Source organism: Patagioenas fasciata, chromosome 16 (genome assembly GCF_037038585.1).
Source record: "Patagioenas fasciata isolate bPatFas1 chromosome 16, bPatFas1.hap1, whole genome shotgun sequence".
Lineage (NCBI taxonomy): Eukaryota > Metazoa > Chordata > Aves > Columbiformes > Columbidae > Patagioenas > Patagioenas fasciata.
The window spans coordinates 10,951,796-10,973,330 of NC_092535.1; the positions used below are offsets into that span (position 1 = coordinate 10,951,796).

Consider the following 21,535-nt stretch of genomic DNA (forward strand, 5'->3'; position numbering starts at 1 on the left):
TTTGGTTGCAAGAGCTTCATGATTTCTGAGTTCTGGTTATATCAAAGAGTGAAAAAACAATATTATTACTCTTGAGTTTCATTCATTGGGATCTGGAACAAATACAGATTTTATGTTGCAAACTGTTATTTGACATAAGAAAAATTTCTCAGAAGTCTTCAGAGAGGTGAATCGGGTCTTCTGGCGACCTGAAGTTGGGTGAGATGTCATACTCCTGGTTTTACTCTAAAAATGTTTTGTTTCTAAATAAAACAGGAAAAGGGAATCATCTGCTTCTGGACAAACACACAGAATACAAAATTATTCCGCACTTATGATTCTGTTTCTTATCCAAAGAACATCCTTACCAGTCTAGAAACAATATTACAAATAACAAATCACTGTACTCATCTGTATTTCCTCTTAAACTGCACAAGCTATTACCAGATCTGTAGAAACCCTTCTATATATCTGTTTTAAGCTACATGTACATATGCGCTGAGGAAAGAAAGGGAACTAATTGGTTTATGTTTAAAATGCTATCTGCAAACCACAGAACAAAGATAAGAGAAATTCTGTCATTTTTTTGTCCTTGCTTGTCTTTGTTTCACAATCATCTTTAGCTTCTGTCAAATAATGATTCATTTCTAAATGCAAAAGGTCATTTAGCTTTTTGTTCTTTATTAAGACTTCATTCCTTTTTTACAAAAATAGAATAGAGCATTAGTCTTTATTAGTTTTTAGTTTAACATACAGTTCATTTATTTGGAAAGGAGCATTTTGGGACACAATCTATTTAGTTTATTATTGGTAGTTTGTTTAATTGTTAGTTTATAACAGGTCTTCTGGTCGCCACACAAATTATCAAGCTTCTGCTAGTATGTATTACAACCCACAGATATCAGAAAATGTTTTCCTACTGAAGTTAATTTAGGATAAACTATCATGTTGTAGCAAACAAGGTCAAGAGTCCCTTTAAGAAGGAAACTATTTCATTGCCTCCCAGTTTAGATTCTCCATAGACACGGTCCACAAATGAAATAGGAACCTGTTGAAACAAGCAAAACTATTTTTAAGGTTCACAATCTAAATAATCAGATATTCTGTAAACAAAAGAATGGTCTTTGAACTACAGCATGTTTAGGCATGGGAAGAAGGCAAGAATCACATTAGCTTCCTTTGCGTCAGTTCCTACCAGTGGCTTTCATAATGCCCCCTAGCTAGGGAGCATGAAATTATTTGGTTTATCACCTTTAAAGATGATCCAAAACCATTACTCAGTGGCTGGATGATACACCAGTCAGAACAAACCTAATAGTTGAAGTGCACTAAAGCCTGGGGGCTTAAAATGCACCTTCACCACTTTCCTTGTTAGCTCAATTCCATGAGTCAGTGCCTCGGGAAGGCAAAAATCTCCTGCCACCATGAACCAGCGTTCTGCTCAACCTCACCGCTGGCTGCAAGATGACATCTGAATACAGCAGTTAGTGCATATTTTACAAACAATACCTGTCTTTATTAATCTTTGATACTTTTACAGATTATTTACAGGATTAAAGGGCATTTAAACCACTAATTTGGGTTTTCTTACTGAAGTGATCGTCCTGTCCAGATGAACTCACTACTCCTAAGAGGTCAGGAACACACTGCTTTTCAGTAATTCAACCATGTACAAATGACGTATGATGGGACATTCTGCCAACAATGTATTTGAATATTCAAGAATTTCCTTTTATGTTTGTATGCAAAACTGAAGTACTTCAGGGGCTAAAATAATTGCATTTGCAAAATCATTAAATAATTGGCTTAGTGTCCTGCTGGCAGTTTCAACTACAAATCATCTGGCAAGTGGACCACAAAAATCACCACACCTTTGCGTCTGCGCCAGGACTGAGGATTTCTCACTATTCTAGCACATCAGGCCATGGCAGAAGAAACCCCAGTCAAGAAGACAGTGAGAAGATACCCAAGGCGGGATGCAGACAGACTCAGCAGTGACTCTGGCTTCCTAACCAGGGTCCCTTTGATGATCCCAGGAAGCATCCTGGCAACTACAGATGGATGATCTAGGGGGCACGGACAGAAACTGCTGAATATGTAGCGCAGGATGTCAGAGGTGACATTTTCCAACCAGTGGTGAAGAATGGTTAATACCTCATCTAATAAGAGGTATCCAGTCTTTCCCTTCAGTATAGGAATTAACCTTTTGTGTTGTTGCTGGACTTCACATTTCTTGCATAACAAGTTTTATCGTTAGTCTTAAAGGAAGCCTTTTCAAGAGTGGATTCCACGCGCTGGGGGATGCTTACATATGGTGAAGAAGTGCAGCAGAATGAAAGAGAGGTGCATACAAGACTATTCAGGTATAGTTTGTGTCAGTTCATCTCATCAGCCATTAGCTCCTTTTAGGCTGGCAGGTCTCAAGTTTCATTTTCAACTTTGCTTAAGAAATATTTCACCCTCACAACTGTATCTACATTTTACAACTGCATAAAAACTCCTGTTCTGCCTGTAGGGTTGCAGCCCCTGCAAACCAGGAATTAGATATGCAAGGGTCACCTCTTCTGGAATTTTGGTATTACTATTTGGATAATTATAAGATATATAAAGATCATAAGTATTGATGGGGAAATACCGTATCAATGTACTTGAAACTTGATGGAAAATTGTTCTGGCCCAGGAAGCTACAATATACAGATGACATACAGAACAGTAAAAATACGATAGTCTTATTTATAGGTCCGCATCAGCAATCTGAACACTGTTCAGGTTTGTTGCAGATATCACAAAGGAAATCTTAAAGACAAGGCCGAAACAGAATAATGAAGCAACTCTTCAGATGTTAGAGAGAACTCTTCCCACATGTGAGAAACCAGAGGGAAGACGATGCTTACTTGAGAATGTAACGGATGAGTTGCAGAGGATGGTGTAACTGACCACCACAAAACAGAGCCCACGTCTTCACACTGACAGTGAGACATCAGGCCTAGTGAAGACTGTCCATAAGGCTTAGAACCGAAGACAAATAGCTTATATGTGATGCTATACAACCAGTAGAGGCATGTAAACCAACGAGTGGTGGGATCAAATAACACGTAGAAAAAAGGTCGTTGCGGCAGCAGCCTGAAGAAATGTAAGCAACCCGAGACTGCATTTTTTTAAAGCTAGAGAAGTGTATTTTACTGTTTTAAACCTTGACAAATGCATAGTAAATAAAACCTCATTTCAACCTAGCTTTCAGTATCTGGATGTATAGACACGTGAGGATTTAATTCAGCAATATTAGAAACCAATATGTGAATGCAGCTGGATGTGAAGACCAAAGAAATTAAGGTCAAACCCCAACTACAGACAGGATAGTGATGTTGCTCCATAAGCAAGAAAGGTGGAAGAAGAGAGCTTCCTTTACTGCCCAGAAGTACTCTACCTAATGGTGACAGAGAAATGCAATACGTAAAGCTTAGAGAGAGAAGTACAGAACAGAATTCTCCGACAATTCATTGTCATGAAAATGATGATGAAGAACTGGTTCTGAGATTTGGCTGCAGAGAGAATTCCAGTGAATCATCTTTAAAGACACCAGCAAGCACAATTCAATGAAATACAAAAGGCAGCAAAGTCCTAGAAATGTAGAACTAATAACTGGAGTTCCTTTTCAATGACTGTAGACAGCACATTCAAAGAGTTCAGAAGTGGAAAGTTGCAATAGCTGGAAAATAATAAGGAAATAAATGACAGAGAACAGAATAAATTTGAAATAGAATCAGGTTGCTGGAGAAAACAAAATGATTTGAGAAGACCTAACTAGAGATGTATGTACCATATGAAGGAGGAGAGTAAAGGCTCAGCGCAACTTTATGGTATATTTTGACTTATTTCCCTCCTTCAAAGGACCTGCTAAAATTGTATGCAGCTAAAGAAATAGCAACAGGAAGAGGGAAGGATCTGAGAAGCTTATCAGCTAGAGGAATAAGTAACTGGAATTTCAGATCTGGTATCCACCTGGAAAAGTTGGAAAAATAGGAGTTCTACATATGCAATTTCTTTATATAGATTTGAAAATCTTGCTGCTTTTTGGCAGTGCACAACATTTCCTGTGCTCCCAGTAATCTGTATTTACATTTAAATGAAAGCACCATGTACTTATCAAAACTTTTACTATACCTCTCCAATAGTGTATCCTAACTGTCTAGCCCGAACAATCATCTCCATCTGGAAGACGTATCCTTTAGAAACGCATTTTTCCATTAGTTTCTGTAAGACTTCTTTTCTGTACAACCTGTAAATGATTACAAAGAAAATGAAACCTCGAGCACAATTTCTGAACTTCAGAAATCAAGGTAGTGTGTAGGAAACTGAACTGTAATCACGCATATTGCTGTTAATGATTTTTTAAAATAGTAAGATCATAGGAGCAACAGTTCTTGCAATCTACTCTACTATTGCTATATCCTTTCCAAACAGATTTTAGTCTGCAGTAAAGAAGGTCCATTCTTACTACAGCTCCTTGTTCAGCAGTTTCTTAATTTCAAATAAAATTTATGAATTGCAAACCAGACCCATACCTGAAACTCCCTGTTAAGTCTGATGCACCTGGTCTCAGCAAAACCTGAGTTAGAAAATTGGCTCCACGACTGTGAAAGAAGAAGATCAGACTGGTGACACAAATTCTGCTCCTTGTTCTGTACAATAACTTACAAATTAGCATTAACTTACACATATTCTTAAATAAGGTATAAAAGAGAAAGACTTTCTGCAGAAGAAACTTGCAGTTTACCTGCTCAATATCTCTAAGTCCCTGTAAACCCGAGACGCCAGCCTCCGTGTGCTCGTACAACCTTGATCTCATTTTCCTCTTGGCTTCTGAGTGGAACCTCTCCCTGGTGCTCACTGTAACTGTTTTCTGAGCAGTGATTTATTGACACTGATCATGCCAGACAATTCTTAACTTATGACAAATCAGAGTGTCAACAGAGGGGTTTAGCAACTGTTTACTGTTTAAGGAAAGGACCGTTATAGATCCTGAAGCTAACCAAATGTGTTTCTTAGACTTGACAAAGGTGTCATAGTCTCGGCTCATTTTTTGGATGATGAAGCTGACAAACTGTCCCACCCTGATCCTGTGCAAATTTCTCCTCTGTTCCAATCCATTTCTCACACCTGGTCTTATCATTACATTCTTTCTTGGTGGGTTTTTAACCATGGAATTTGAAATCATGCATGTTTCAATTATTTTATATAATTTTGGAGTACCTAGTACTATTGACTAAGCACTCAGTACTGCTCACAGAGATTTATTGTTTGAGTACTTGGAATTCTTACACATTTCTAAATAACAAATTTATGTGTAAATATCTAGAAAAACACTAACCTGATTAATTTTCTTTTCAAATCCCAGCCATATACTCCTCCATTTCCTTTATATCTTGTTCCAGATACAATATCAAAATTGCCTTCTTTCTGCTTTCTATAAGCAGTTGGTTTCATTAGAAAAACAGAATGAATATTTGCATGAAGATAGTACAAATTTCAAAATAAGAACAATCACTCTTAGTACAAAATCTGTATTTTACAAACCTTTGAACAAATAAGTAGACAAGAATGGAAAGCAATAACTATGGTGGGTATAAGCATTATGCATTTAAAAACCTGTTAATTGCTCTCTTATAAAGAGCTATATCATGGAATCTTATGATTATCTTTAATCAACTATGTAATAAAATTGCATAGACTAATTCATAAATAATTTATAAAGACCAACTTATGCATTTTAAAAGCCTCTCTCTAGTATAAAGGACAGAATGACTTTAAATACACATCTAAATATTTAAATTACACAAAGCCATAGTAGGGAACAGAAAGAAGTCTGAAACTATCCTTAGTATGCACTGTGCCTGACTGCTGCAGAAACTTAGCGCAAATTTTATGCCTCCGGTACTAAGTGAGAAAGTTGAAAATGACACAGACTGCGCCCTCAGCTCCCAACGTGCTGCCCATTGGGCGTCTGTCACAAACTCAAGTGTCACAGGCAGAGGAAGGGAAGAGACAGGCAAACGAGAGAAGGATTTCCCAGCTACCTGAGGACGGGCCCCTCTAGTCAACATCCCTACACATAGAGGGTGAAATAATAAGATGACATTTATGGATACACCTCTCAAAGCTGAACAACCATTCCAAGGAAGAGAAGTCCTTAGTCATACATGCTGTTACTTTAAACTTGAGAATCTTTGCTCCAGATAAGAACTAATTACTTTTCTGGATTATTTGGGGACACATCTCATGAGGTTCAATAACTTTTATCTGAATTCCTGCCTTGATGGATTGGTCACTATAGCTAGACAGCTATACAAGAATATAAAGCTTTCAGGTATTACTACAAAACAGTAAGTGTTCAGGAGTCATTTTATCGTATTACAATTGGCACCTACCTGATAAACTCTGGAATAAATTTTGGCTGAAATGGAAGGAAAACAGATGAAAAAAAGAGTAAGGGGTGGGAAAAAAAAATCAATAAAAATTTAATTGTAAGAGATTAAAACCACACCACATAAAATACAGACTTACATGGTGAGAGAGGTCAGCATCCATAATAACAATAAAATTCCCCGTAGCGTGCTTCATTCCATGAATATAAGCAGTGCCTGAGGAAAATGGTACAGAAATAATTTCCCTCGCTCTTTTAAAATATACAATCTTTTAGCCACAGTCTTCACTTATTTTCTAAAATCCCTAAGTTACATTAGTAAAGAATCAACAAAAACACCCTAAAATTTATTTTAATATTATGTATCCCTGATCAAACATTAAAATACTTTTTTTCTTTTCCCTACAATTTCAGAACTAGATTTTATAAATTTAAACCTTGGCAAACGCTCCTGCACTAGAAATGCACAAACATGACTTGATAAGTGGGTCGCTATTTGAAATATAATTTTCAGAAGCACCACAGGCACTTTGGACCATACAAAACTAGAAACAGGACACAACAAAATAAGCACTGATGGTGAAAAACCCCTGCATTCTAGATTCAGAATTTACTATTAGTGGTATATAGAGTTTGGGTTGTTCTTGACACCCTGAATTATATCCTGATACCTAATCTGCAGACAGTCTTTTTTTTTCTTACTTGAGATCTTGTTGTGTTTTATCCATCCTGTATGAGTGGGTGTAGCTATCTCGATACGAGCTGGAATGAGTCTTGCTATTAGTTTTCCTCAACAATGCGAATTTCTGATCCAAGTCATAGTTTTCAAGACAGCGCTGCTTCCAAGGACAGCAGAGCAGCACAACACAGATTCAAAACTGGCACATACTCTTCGTTGATCCTAATTACTCTTGAACCTTTCTGTTAAATTCATCAGGAACATGTAAAACTGAAAAAACCCTACCCTTGACTGCTGTCCTTAGCAGGCCCTCTCACAGCAAACCAAACTCCTGGTTAATGAACAACTCATCTTTCTTTTTCATGTTGTTTGCAAATTTACACAGCAGGAGCCTCACAGATGTGTGTACTGTGCATAAATAGGAGATGTGGTACAAGAAAAATTTAAATTGGGTCAGTTTTAATCCATAACACTGGTCAAATGAGGACATAAGATGAAAAGGCAGGCAACATGAAACTATCTGTAAGCTTTTTGGAGTTTCTTAGGTAAATGAGACGTAGAAAAAAAGTATAGAAAGGTGATTTAAATAGACAATTCAATATGAAAAATAGAATTTTTGTTCAGTGGACTGGAGAAATTAGTTAGTAGACTGGAGAAATTAGTTAGCTGCAGTAGCTGGCACACAAGACACCTCAAATGTTCTGCCAGCACATGGAAGTGGAGATTACCAAGACATGTAGCAAGAAAGTCAGATACTGATTTCCAATAAATCAAACAAGGTATTGCATTTTATCATTTTCTGCATTCCTATTCTAAGAGAGGAGGGATAAGGATACAACATGAATCTTAACAGATGGAAATATCTCCACTTTATTTTAGGATAGCTTACATACTACAAGTTTTAATGGTGTTTATGACTTTCTAGGATGTCTGCTTTTCCTAAAGCAAATAATGACAAACTTCACTTACGTATTCTGTGAAATATGCCATCAGAGCTGTAAAACTGCGGTCCTGCATAATTCCATGCAAATTTTAATGATCAGTCTCAGTGGTACAAGATTGGCTCCCAAATTAGTGAGATTTCTGCAACACCAATTACCTTCTGCAATGTACTTCAAAACCTTCCATTCACATGTCAGTTATAGATGAGACAATAATTCAGGAGTTTTGAGCACTGGACATCTGTCAGATATATATTTTTTTATTTAATTATAGCCATAATTCACAATGAAATGGATTAACTGTAAAAGGCTCTGTCCAAATACAGTCAGGAAAACATCCCAGCTTTCTCGGGAGGTTGCACAAACTGCAGTGCAATTTTTGAAGCACCCTGCACATGGGCAGATTGCACAAAAAGTCCCACTGTCCTCTCTGTATCAGGAGGTTCCAGGAAAATACAGCAGCTACTCTTGGAAAAACTTACATTTTTTCCCATTGATCTAGACCCCTCAATTCTGTAATCAGTGACAAGAGGACGGGAGGGAGAGAAGCAGCTTGATGTTAACGGGAAAACACAGTTGGACAGTATTGCAGTGACCACGGTTTTCAGGTTTGAGGTTGTGGGGAACTTGTGTGGTTTTTAAGCTTGATGAAAACATATATTTCTGCTTTTGGGCTTTACAGTGTTTTCTTCTGGAACTTTATACACTAGAATCCATCAAAGAATACAGTAGATTTCTTTCTTTTTTTTTTTAGTACTAACCAGAGTTAGTATGGACTTACCAAGGCCCAACTTTCTTGCTCTAGGTCTCAGAAGCTGCAGGATATATTAAAATACACAGATATTACTTGAAGTACAATTTTTAATTAACTTTAGTGACACCTTAAAATTCACCATTTTCAAGGTATTAAAATATTTTAAATGAACTTTCAATTCTTAGGAATCTAGATAATATATAAAAATAAATGTATCTGTCAAAATACAGGAGAAACAAACCATTATATTAAACAAGTATTAGATCAGATCATATTTAAAACAAAACCCTTTCTAAGCAGTAAAAAACCAAAACAAAACAAAATTGAAAGCACCATCTTAGTTACTAAAGGATTTCTTCAAATTCCACGATTTGAAATACGGTTATAAATCTAAACAGCGGTTTCCCCAGCACCATCACTTTTAAGGAATGACAAACACTAACAGCAAATATTTTGGCATGTTTCCCAAAGTGATGTAGCGTATTTTAGTACTGAATATAAATGTCAAGATTTTCATGTGTGTCTAGATATAACCCACAGATACGTGGTCATGCACAACAAGTACTTTCCAATAGAACAAAATGGAAAAAACTACAGAATATACAACTCACTATTTTATCTGATCCGTAGATCTTTTCCAATTGCTCAGCAATTTCCTGTGTCCCATCCGGGCTTCCATCATCTATGATGATAATTTCAAAATTGTTTCCACTGAAACGAGAATTTTTTTTTTTTAATGCACAAATGGAAAACCTAATTTCAGTACCTATGTCACTTTGAAAGGCATGAAACTGAAGATCAGAATGCAAAGTGGTTTACTGACAGCTTCAGGAGCAGGTTATAGTTATTGTTACAGCTGTCAGTCTGTGGTTGCGGTGACAAAACGTGTCACTGGTTCAGCCTGAAGCTGCGATTGCTGCACAAACCTCCCCAGTACCCACCGCTCCTCAGCTCCTCAGCTCCGCTCCAGCCTTGGACTGGGGAGGACAAAAAGCTAAAATTGCCTTTGTGGTGATTCAGCCTGGTGGTTGGTGCAGAACGGATCACAGCACATGTGAGACTGCTAATTAGTATAACTTCATGTCCCTAATTAATCCCAGAGAAGTGCCATTCCCTGCTCTATGGGTTAGGAACAGCCGGCTGCACCCCCTCCATCCGAGTGAAAAACGTTACGTATTTCATAGCACAATCACAGAATCATGGAAGGTCCTGAGTTGGAGGGTCCCGCAGGATCATGGGGTCCAGCTTCTGTCCCTGCACAGGACACCCCACAGGTCACCCCGTGTGTCTGAGGACGTTGTCCAGTCTCTTCTTGAACACTGCCAGGTTGGAGCTGTGACCCCTCCCTGGGAGCCTGTTCAGTGTCCAGCACCTCTGGGTGAAGAACCTTTTCCTCATGTCCCACTGACCCTCCCCTGGCTCATCTTCTGCCGTTCCCGGGTTCTGTCGCTGGTCCCCAGATAACGTTATGTCCTAACAAGCGCCGTCATTCCGTACACTTCAATGCCGCACGTTTCCCGTCCCGCCGTTACTTCCCCCTCACCTCACACCGACAGTGACGGGGGGTCCTCACCCCGCACCGCCCCCAGCCCCCCGGCACCCCCCCCCGCGGCCGGTACCTCTCCTGGAACGTGCGCGCCAGCAGCCAGACGACGAGGGGCAGGTTCTCCCGCTCGTTGTACGTTGGCAGCAGCACCGAGAACTTGTCGGCGCCGCCGGCCGCCATGTCGGGCGCGCTGACGCAGCCGGAACCGGCGGGACGGGCCGCGGCCAATCAGTGCGCGCTGTGCCACCGGAACCGCCGCGGTGGCTACCGGAAGTGGAAGTGACGCGCCGTGTGGTGCTGTCCTCGGAGGCATGGCGGGCAGCGCGGAGGCGGCGCGGCTGGGCGCGGAGATCGGGCGGCGGGAGCGGGAGCTGCACGGCCTGCGGGAGCGCTTGGCCGCCCTCCTGGCGGGAGGATCCGCGGGGGACGCCGCGCCCACAGAAGAGGGAACCTCTGACTTTGCAGGCGAGCTGCCCCCTCTGCCCGCCCAGGCCTCGCTGAGCCCCGCCGACATCCTGCGGTACAGCCGGCAGCTGGTGCTGCCTGAGCTGGGCGTGCGGGGGCAGCTGCTCCTGGCCCGCTGCTCCGTGCTCGTGGTGGGCTGCGGCGGGCTGGGCTGCCCCCTGGCCCAGTACCTGGCCGCGGCCGGCATCGGCCGCCTGGGCCTGCTGGATCACGACGTGGTGGAGACGAGCAACCTGCATCGGCAGGTGCTGCACGGGGAGGCCCGCCAGGGGCTCCCCAAAGCCGTGTCTGCCGCAGCAGCGCTGCGGCTGCTGAACTCCACGGTGCAGTACGTGCCCTACTGTGGGGCCCTGAGCCCTCGTACCGCCCTGGAGCTGGTGCGGCAGTATGACATTGTCGCCGACTGCTCCGACAACGTGCCCACCAGGTACTTGGTGAATGATGCCTGTGTTCTGGCTGGGAAGCCCCTGGTGTCTGGCAGTGCCCTGAGGCTGGAGGGGCAGCTGGTGGTTTACAACTACCAGGGAGGGCCCTGCTACAGGTGTCTGTTCCCCAAGCCACCCCCACCAGAGACTGTGACAAACTGTGCGGATGGAGGAGTGTTGGGTGTTGTGCCAGGCATCATGGGGTGCATCCAGGCCTTGGAAGTGCTGAAGATTGCCTCGGGAATGGGTTCCTCCTTCAGTCAGTTCATGTTAATGTTTGATGCTCTCCAAGGGAGATTTCGCAATATCAAGTTAAGACCAAAGAAACCAGACTGTGCCGTTTGTGGTGACAATCCGTCTGTCACCTGCCTTCAGGATTATGAGGCATTTTGTGGTTCTTCTGCAACAGACAAGTGTAGGACTTTACATTTGCTGCCTAGTAAAGACAGAGTATCTGTAGAGGAATACAAAAAACTGTTGGATGAGCAAGTTTCTCATGTATTGTTAGATGTTCGTCCACAGGTAGAAGTGGATATCTGTCGCCTGGCACATGCTGTCCACATTCCTTTGAGTAAATTAGAAGATAAAGATGAAGAATATCTGGAATATTTAGAGAAAAGAATTTGTGAAGAAAAGCAGAGAACTAATGGCCAAACACCTTTTCCTGTATATGTTGTTTGCAAATTAGGAAATGATTCTCAGAAGGCTGTAAGAATTTTGCAGGAGTTACCTGTCAAAGAATTTGGTTCTGTGTTAGCTAAGGATATTAAAGGGGGGCTCATGGCTTGGGCCAGTAAAATTGACCCAACGTTTCCTCAGTATTAGAAATTCAAATGGTGAAAAAAATGGAAATTTTCATAGTAAATTCCATAGGGTTTCATTTTTCTCTGTGTACTGACTGTGTTATGCGGCTAAAACAGGAGATAGAAACACAATGTCTTTTATTTAATGGTAGTTTTTTTCCCCAAAATAATTATGTATTTTTTTAAATGTCTGATTATTTTTGTAAAAAATGTGAAATTATCCATGGAAATCAGAAGAAATCTGTTTCTTGGTTATTATTTAATAGTGAAAACTTGGGATAACTACTTAATTGTGCATGTGGTGATTGACAGTGACTCCTAATTAGTAATTATAACCTGGAAGAATGACAAAGCACAGCAGTCAAGTGTTATTGCTTATGTTCCTCACTGCCCAACAAATTGAAATGGTGTGTGCAGTGATTATAAAATATAACTAACTGTTCATCTCTAGCTGGTCGGTAGCGCTATTAACTCTGTCATAAGGAATTGCCGAGACAATGCTGACAAGGCTGTTTTGGTCAACACCTTTTAGTTCTCTATTTATGAAGGAGAAGTGCTCACTGCAAATAACAGCAGCTGCAGCAAGGATGTTCTGTTAAGAACTTCAAGAGCCATCCATCCTCATTTCTTGGCTGGCAAAAAAGTTTATTTACATTTACATAGTGACTTACATAGAAAACCTGACGTTAAATGTTAATAAGGCGTAAGTTTGAGCTCCGAAAGTTTGTAAAACACAAAATGTTTTTGTGAGGGCTTAGGAGATTTCAGATTGAGAGATGAGGAGGTGAGAAAAAAAACCAGATGTGTGTCTTCCCTTCTGCAAGTACAAGGACGTATTTCATAAGCATATCCCCAGTTGTACTGTGTTATTTTGTTAACTGGCATGAAGAGCTACACGCATCTGAAAAGTTCTTGTAGACAAACTGAATGAAAAGGAAGAGCAATAAATAGCTTCTCAACAGAAAGCTGCCTGAGTCCTCATCACTTAAGCATAGTAATTATCTTCTTATTAATTAAGGTATGGATTTCCTTTACTTTCTGAGGAGGAAAAAAAACCACTTGTCATGACTAATCTTTGCATTATAAAAGGGCAAGAAAAATAGTATCATTATAATTAGTAGTCAAAAAGGCATATTTTAATAAAATAAATTTGAGAACATCCACACCGCCTACTTTATTATAACATGCCACGGGTTTTAACAATAATACTCTTCATCTCTTGTAAAAGAAACAGTTACGTGAATTTATAAATACAGAGTTGTATCTCTCGCAATTTAGAAGACGAGGAAAATGTTGAAACCATGACTTAAAATAAGCATGAGTGTTTTGTGATGTGTAATGAGAGCATTGTCAGTCAAGACGTTCTAAGGCGCGTGATGGAGGTTTGGTTCAGTTGGAACATCTGGCTTCTGGTGGGATTCAGCTTTTGGGAGTTAGAAACCAGAGGGACTTGTTTGAAATGCCTGACCTATGTGTTCATTTTTCTTTCTTTACTGTGGTGTCAAGACGAGACTGAAGCATGAAAGGGAACAGTAGCAATAATTTTCTAATACCCGGTTTTCCAATGCTAAGCAACGGATGGTATATCATAAATCCACCTGGCCTGAGAAAGTGATTCCTTTTCAGTCATTCAAAGAATCCTATGAACTTGGGGAAAAGGGACAGACTTTTTATTCTAAATTTGACTGCTACTTCCAGTGGATAGAAATCGCGTGTAAAGTCTTTTCCCTTGTTATAACATTTTAGCAGCAGATGTATGCGAATTCTGTGAAAGAAAAAGGAGGTGACGTTAAAGCCTGTGGTGTTTGGTGAAACATTTTTTGTATCAAATTTATAACTCCATTTCTTGTAGCACATTTTGAAGCAGGAAACCAGGGTGTGAGTCTGCGCTGTATAGAAGACAATTAACGCATCAAGGATCAGGAGAACTCTGGAAAAACAGTGATGAGTGAAAATGCACCCAAACCATAAAATTATATCAGAACTGGCAAAACCAGTAAATGCATTAAGTCAGGCTGATGAGAGACAAACATCCAAGGATCTTTCTATTAAAATGGCTTTTTAGGAGGACAGTCCTTGTAAATCTACAGGGACTAAGGTCCAAATTCCTTGAAGGAGTACAGCATCTGAAATCGATCTGTTATTTTTGTGTAAAGAGAGTTCTATGCAAAACCGATTGGGCCATACTATATAGAGAAAGTTACTCTGGAAAGATGTAGCGGCTCAGCTCTGATTTCAAGAGAGTATGCGAAATGTAGGTTTCTTTGGAAGAAAAAATATTCTTCCCTGACTTAGCAATTAAATTCTCAGAAATACAGGAATATCTGCCTTGCATCTTAGATGAAGATGGGGTCCATAGTGCTTGACAAAATGTCATTCTTGACATTATGAAGATTTTTTTTTTAAAATTTATTTTTTTCCCCTTGGCTTTCTAAAGTGATGCCCAAGTCTCCCTGGAAATGCAGTCCTATGCAGTGCTGGGCTCTGCGGAGACAGGCGGATAAATCAAGGCTCACGGGATCATAACTAAGCCAAACCTGTTATCGTTGGAAACTTCCTGTGTAACCTTATCTGGGTGTTCCTGCTCCAGCGGGGGGATTGCACTGGATGAGCTTTCCAGGTCCCTTCCAACCCTGACATCCTGTGATTCTGCGAAACTTATCTTTTGTTTTGACTTGTTTTATTTCTTGAACTCTATAAAGCCTGTAGTGGTTTCTCTGTTCACCAGGAACTATAATAGCAGAACTCTGCTTAGACACTCGAAGAGAAGCAATAAAACTGTATCATTTTGTGTTGCTGCCAAAGTGCTGTCTAAATATTGGTACGTGTTGACATTGTAAATGAAGACAAGCTGCTTTATTCAAGGAGCCTGTAGTGTAGTTGGTCTCAAATATGTTAGCAGAGAGGATAAGGTCAGTCAGCAGGGTGTATTTTTCTTTGTCCTTCGCTTTGATGTCATGAGGTTGCTTTTTGCTTGTTTGGTTATGTTCTCTTTTAAATGGCTTACTAGAATTTGGCACAGGAACTGAACAGGGAACAGTGTCCTGTTAGAGATCTGGGAAATAAAAAGTGACTGCAGCGTTTATTCTGAATTGCTGCATTTTAATGTCTCCCACGTGTGTCTACGATGTAGCCTCACGGTTCAGATGCGGAGTTAAGTATCTGAACTTGTTCTGTTCTGGAGATGGTTATTATTTTAAGGCAAAGCAAATCAAGCTGCTCTGGCTTTCAGATGAGTCTCAAAGGTATCTACATACGAGGCACTAGTGTGCCTTGACAGGCTAAAATCCTCCTTATTTTGGTGGCAAGAGTCCCTCATATCTCAGAACTCCAATAAATTTTGCACTGACCTGCTATCAAAGTGTATGATTTAAAAACAAAACAACAATTAATGGAGCTATTTGTAGACAAATGTATAAGGGTTATGTCTAAAACTAGTTCTCAAAGGTCATATACCAGAATTTTAGGTATGTGAACATCTTTATTAATATCCTATTCGTATGCATAATTTCTGATAAAAAATTAACTGTTCAAAACTATGCACTAGGTGCTTAGAATAGTGCGAGCACAAGTTTGTCTTTTTTTAAAAAATGTGAAAGCTCTATGCTGTCCTTTGTAAAGCTACATCAGGAAATGTTAAGGACGTTTGCTAGGTGGCACTGCAAGTTAATAAACCAAATCGTTCTCTGGGTTTTAAGATTCAATTCAGCCTCAGCAAGAACTGAGGTTCACTTGTAAAAATGTGTTGTTGTACAGTTCCGTTGAAGAAAGACCAGGGAAATAGAATAAAATGGAGCAGGGGAATTGAGCAGTACATACAATATTCTGATTAAAAATAGAATGGAAATTATCTTTCTAGGGTAAGTTTTCAAAATGTTTGTTGTAGAGGCTTAACCTGAGGGTTTTTCCAAATGCTATTTTGAAACAATTTTGCAGCCAAGATGGATAATTGTACAGAAAAGGGCTGTTGGAGACACTGGCACAAAATTAAACGTAGATCTTAAATCTACCAAGGTTCACTGCAGAGTCGTTGCTAGTACTGTCTTGGTATTACTAAAAACTGTTGCACATTTTCTTACCTGGTTGGGGCAAGGTTTTTTCTGAAAAGTCAGGGGTATTTCATTTTTGGCTTTCTGGTTTTATAGAACGGAACAAATGGGACTTTGGAAAACAAGAACTGAACTTGCAGACCTGATGTATCAAAACAATCCCATAGAAGCGTCTGTGCCCAGAGCTCAGGCACGTGCCTGTGGTAACGAAACCAGGTTGTGAACCGCAGCATCCCATATAGTGCCGTGAAGACATTTCATGCCTGTTGTCTGTATTTAAAAGGTAAATCCCGTGTGTTCAGTGCAAATGTCATGAATGAAGCTTCTAGCAGCAAGCTGGAGTTTTACAGAGACTTCAGATGATAAGAGCAGCAAGGGGTATCTTCTGGCTCTCCAAAGAGGGTAACAGAAGTGCTAAAACAAAGGAGTGAAAATAAGCATCTCCATTTGTTTAAAGCTTCTATAGTTATAAACATATTTTAACTTGAGATTTATTAAAATAGGTTTGAAAGGTTTTTGAATCTTTAGCTTCATGTGTGGGACTAAGTTTTTATTCCTTTAATGCTGCAATTAAACAGCTGCATTCTGCTCACAGTGGAGAGTCTGGAGGCCTCTTGCTTCATGGGTATAAATCAAAAGCAGAGGTTTTGTGAAGTCTGGCACCTGCATCTGTTTGAATATTTGTGATTTTCATTGAAATCCAGGTGCTGGTCAGAATATTGAAATGAAAAGATGGTGTATTTGGTATTTCCTGGGGTAGAGTATCACAATATTACTTATGAAATGGCTTAAATCATGTCCTGGTTAATTAGGTGAGTTGTCCCCGAAGCTGCGTCATTCTGTTACTGGAGATAAGACTCGCTTGTCACTGTGTATTTTAGAAAAGGTCGAGTCATTACAGTGTTAGCGTGAACTTTTTGGTGTCACTGGATTTAGATGTGTCTGACTTAGTGGCCCTGTGTTTGAAGCAGAATTTACACACCTGAGGGGGAGGAGCAGTGGGTGCTCTGCTGTTGTGGTAGAGCTGCCAGCTGGGTCCAGGCACCGCGCTGGTGGTCGATAAAACCGTAGTGGCTGCTACGATATCAGAAGATGATCTTGATAGTGATTGAATTAAAAACCGCACATATTCCAGTGCATTTGAACAAAATGCAGTGATGCCGGATGAGAAGGGTGGAGCTCAGTCATCCTGTAGTGGTATAAGAAGCTTGATAAATACAAACTGTGCTGCTTTGTTTCATTACAGGGCTTCAGCCAGAAATAATTGAGGAGTTTTGAAATGACAGAGTTGAATAAAAAGCAGCTATGTCACTAAAAGCGGTTGCTGGGAGAAGAAGAAAAGAGCAAAGGCAGCAATAACTGTGGCTGAAGTCTCACTGGAGTTCCTCAGGGGTCGTACCAGTCCGTTGAATTCTGGTGGGCATGATGTGGTCATGCTGTTCCTTCTACAGTAAGACTAGGAGACACGTAAAATTTTGTCATGTATTAGGGTAGCAAAATATGGAGCACAGTTAGCAAACACTAATACAAACCACAGGAAAACATACATGCACTGGTTTGTGGCATTAACCTGTGGTTTATGTTGGTTAAGTATACGAGCCCCATTGCTTACACTTACCTTACACTGCAGCTTCCAGATCTTTCTGGGGAAGATAAATACAGCACAGGAAAAAAAGCAATACATTATTAGAGCCCATGGTTAGGAAGGAAACATAAAGATTTGCCAGAGCTTTTTCCTCAAATAACTCGAAGTTGTCCAAAAGAGAATAATTTCACAAATAAGGCAAAAGACCGAGAAGAAATCCTGAGTTTCTGCTAAGTTTTGGCTGGAGTCCTCCTGGGCAAGTCACTTTCCCCCTGATCCCTGCTGTGTGTGTGTTGTGCTTATTCTAGTGACTAGGTCCCAAGGAAGCTATTTAATAAGCATGTTGTCCTAGAACAGCTCTAAGAACTAAAATTCATGGATTGTGTGACTTGGACAAAGCAGTGGGATATTGTATGTGCGATGCTGGAAGCAGGGACAAATGCTTGGTCACTCACAGTGCAAATACATTATGGTCTTTATCATACAGTCAGAGCCTTGAGCCATACAGCTGCATGCTCTTCATCTTTTCCATATAGCAGCAGAAAAGCAACTGGTATGCTCTGGTCTTGGCAGCACGAAAGGAAAATGGCTTCTGTTTGCCCGTTCTGTAGTCTTTTATCATTTAATGGGTTAATTTAATCTTGTCTTCACGATATCTTTCCTATGATTGATTCAGCTGATTGTCAAAGCCAGCTGAAGTATATCTGTGTGATGGTGCCGCTCTGACCTGTTCTTTTTACTGTGAAGTACTTGCAATTCTAATATTTCATGCTCATGACACAAATTGTAGCTAGGAACAAAAAATAACTTCCATCCAAAATGATATCTGTCATATGAATTTTATCAGAAAAGCAAAGTGATATGAATTCTCTCTAGTCCTGTTGCAGTACAAGCTTTCCAGCCAGAAAAGAAGCTATTTCTATTCTGCATTGGGGCTAGTGAAAATTATAGTATCTATTGCAAACTAGGATCAGGCTCCGGCTGTAGCCAGATTAGGGTTAGGTAGGAGAATCCTGGCTGTACCACGATGTGCCTGGATTCAGCCACGGTCCTTCCTCCTTGGGACCCCGACGTGCGCGCTGGCTGGGGGTGTTGCTGACCTGGCCCTTCACCGTCGCTCACTGAAGGAAGAAACCAGCAGCTGGATGTTCTTGGGGCTTCTCCGTGCCGCGACAGGAGGCCCTTCTGTGCAAATAAGCTGTAATTTTGTTCACAAGGTGTTCATGCTGTTGCTAGGAGACCAAATCTCTGCTTGCGAAGAAAGGTTATTTCCAAATTTAAAATGGCTCCTTATATATTTGACTGGGAAATGAAGTCTCTTATACAAATGGGGATTCACCTGCTCTTGAAATGGTGAAAGGAGGTTCTTATTTTGCGAAATAGATTTATAAATCCACAATATAAGGGTTTGAAACTCTTAAAAAAATGTGTGTAAAGTCAATTATATATATATACACATACATCTTTATATGTACACATATGTAGGTGTACACTCAGAGCACAGGTGACATCCTGTGTGATAGAACCATAAGTGTTGGGTAGAATTTATAGAAATCATTTCCAGGACATGCATATTGTCCGTTTCAAAGATCTTTTTGAAACTCTGCTCTCAGTTTCTATCTTATTACTGTAGTAGTGGGAGGTAACAGGTGTTATAACAGTTGGAACTCATTAAAGCACTCTAGGTGCCTTTTCAATTTATTAAAACTGAATTTGTGTTGTTATGTTTCTCTGGTTTCCTGCCTTTCAGATGAGAGCACCGTGTTCTTCAACACGTGTTCTCACAACATTGACGGGCTTTCACTCGGCTGGGCACCGGGCTCTCTGTCAGCTCTCAGTGTGGTTCAGGGTGGTTGTAATGCCTCCGGGGTCCAGCTGGGAAGACGACACAGCTGTACTGTCATTACTTACGGCGCTGGGAAGTTGTTCTTACTTGTGGTGGTTGTAGCCTACGTGTTCTTTTTGTCTACCTGTTTCATCTTCTTTACCTGTTTTTTCTCTCTCCAGGGAGCTCTGAGGGTGCAGAAAGGGTGACAAAGCCACTTAAGTCTTAAGGAATTCTGCTGATGCAAATTCAGAGCCAAAATCACGTGCAGAAGAATAGGGTGGTCTATTCCCAACTACTGGACGGTATGTTGAACGTGTGTGCATCCCCACTGCTAAATGAACTGTCACAGAAGTTTCTCATGGTAGTGTTTCATCTGAGATGTAAGAAGCTACAGTACTGCCCCTTCCTTAAGACTTCTAGTGCACTTCTGGAAATCAGACCTTTTTTTTGTTTTCCTAAACCCCAAACAACAGGAAAGCAAATATTCCCTGTTTGCCTATTGTTTAATTTACAAACTGAACCTCACAAGGTCGTTTGTCTTTGGCTGGCAATTTGGTGATTAGGGCCTTGGTGCCATCTTGTTTGTTTACGAGAAGGAATGTGAGTCTTCTTTTTCCTACCAGCCAGGTTTGTTTCACGTTAACTGTAGAACATCTCCAGCTGGCTGCTCTCCCACTAGCAGCATTTCTCTCTCCTCTCGGGATGAGCTTGCAGCTCCCCTGCTTCTGTGCTCTCCACATGCATCACTCTGAATTAGCGCTGACGCTGTCCCTCCTGGTGGAAACTGCTCTTTTCCGGCCCTTCCTTCTGCAGATGTTGGTGTTCATTTATCCCCCAGGGAGTCTTTTCAGGGAGAAAAGTAACCCCACCAAAGCATAGGATGCATCTCACCAGGAGAGTCAGTGCCTCTGAGGGTTTGCGACTGGCTCTGGGAGAGCAGGACACTGAGCTCAGGTTTAGGTGATCCTGTATCGTACTGAAGCAGCACCTTGAGCTACAAATTCACACCCTAGTTATGACATTTGGGATCTACAAGACTTGGCCTTTACTTGCCACGCAGCCTGTTCTTCTGAACAGTCCCTGCTGCTATTTACAGCTGCTTTCCCAACACAGAAGGACTTGATTGCCCTTGCTATTGAGCTTGGCCTATCTGTTGTGTAAAATTTTGCGGTTGTCTACAGATCAGTGCTTAGTGACAGTTCTTCTCTCTTTTGAGCATAACGCAGTGATGGCTTCACTTTTTTTCACAAATACATTGTGAGGTTAAGAAATATGGATTAATCCTCCAACAATTTAAAAACAGCAATTCCACAGTTTGTGTTAGAAAAGATGCTCAGTATGAGGTTACCTTTTCCTAACTTTTAATACGTAAAGGCTAAGATTAGATTCAAGTTCTCCCTGTAGTTAGGGAGAGCAATGGGTCTGTCTTTTGCAGGGTGATTGATCCCAGGTTACCAGAGGTGTCTGCTGAGATGCTGTGAGTCCTGCTGGAGCTGTCAGCTGCGCGATGCTGTAAGAGATGTCCCACCAAGCGGCGTTTCACACGGAACTTCTTAGCAGTGCTGACATGGGCCCGTAGATGGCAATGTAAGATCCCTCAATGGGGCGTGTTCTCCGCTCTGCATTGAGGAAAACCGGGTATCGTACCCAAACACTGACACACAGCTTGGATTTATAGTGTTTCTCAGTAATTCTTGACTCTTCTAGCAGCCTGACCAGCGCATCCCCTGTGGCTAGTCATGCATTTTGAGTGCTAGGACTTTCATAGTTAGAAATGCAATAATGTTCAAATACAGCACATCATGGCAAATTTTGATTTACAGGGAAAACTTTCCCTTGGGTTTTGCATATCAGTAGTCTACAAAAACTTCAATATGCATCACGGTCTCATGCAAGTGCTAGAAGTACTTCAGCCATGGGTCGGTTACTGCTGTCAGAGCAAGGAGTTAGTGGAAAAATGCATGTACAGGTTTACACAAGTCCCACCAAGAGAAATGTTTTACTAGTGCAGTTTCAGGGCCTATAGAAGCCCGTGTGGTGGGATGAGGACGCCAGCC

At 40.9% G+C, this 21,535-nt stretch overlaps 2 protein-coding genes across 3 annotated transcripts; one reads left to right on the forward strand and one right to left on the reverse strand.

Moving 5' to 3' along the window:
* Positions 1-639: 639 nt before the first annotated feature.
* Positions 640-10,545, reverse strand: DPM1 (dolichyl-phosphate mannosyltransferase subunit 1, catalytic). 2 transcript variants are annotated; one of them, XM_065849839.2, is made up of 9 exons: positions 10,397-10,545; positions 9,389-9,488; positions 8,805-8,838; positions 6,544-6,620; positions 6,408-6,433; positions 5,351-5,446; positions 4,545-4,613; positions 4,144-4,258; positions 640-1,027 (listed from the first exon to the last, which is right to left on the reverse strand). In XM_065849839.2, exons 1-9 carry the CDS (start codon positions 10,501-10,503, stop codon positions 923-925), a joined length of 729 nt encoding a protein of 242 aa, XP_065705911.1. In that variant the 5' UTR covers positions 10,504-10,545; the 3' UTR covers positions 640-922. The 2 variants fall into 2 exon arrangements, with proteins under 2 accessions (XP_065705911.1, XP_071671597.1); XM_071815496.1 differs by lacking the exon at positions 5,351-5,446.
* Positions 10,546-10,617: 72 nt separating this feature from the next.
* MOCS3 (molybdenum cofactor synthesis 3) lies at positions 10,618-14,820 on the forward strand. The gene has a single exon (XM_065850241.2). It carries the CDS (start codon positions 10,635-10,637, stop codon positions 12,036-12,038), a length of 1,404 nt encoding a protein of 467 aa, XP_065706313.2. The 5' UTR covers positions 10,618-10,634; the 3' UTR covers positions 12,039-14,820.
* Positions 14,821-21,535: the final 6,715 nt, after the last annotated feature.

What these genes read in the sequence shown, in the direction of transcription:
- DPM1 (XM_065849839.2), bottom strand. Translation starts at nt 10,503, where the DNA reads ATGGCGGCCGGCGGCGCCGACAAGTTCTCGGTGCTGCTGCCAACGTAC. An exon ending in AGCAAGAAAGTTGGGCCTTG is followed by an intron (nt 6,621 to 8,804) that starts GTAAGTCCATAC and finishes CATTTTCCTCAG; the next exon opens with GCACTGCTTATATTCATGGA. An exon ending in TTTATTCCAGAGTTTATCAG is followed by an intron (nt 5,447 to 6,407) that starts GTAGGTGCCAAT and finishes AACTGCTTATAG; the next exon opens with AAAGCAGAAAGAAGGCAATT.
- MOCS3 (XM_065850241.2), top strand. Translation starts at nt 10,635, where the DNA reads ATGGCGGGCAGCGCGGAGGCGGCGCGGCTGGGCGCGGAGATCGGGCGG.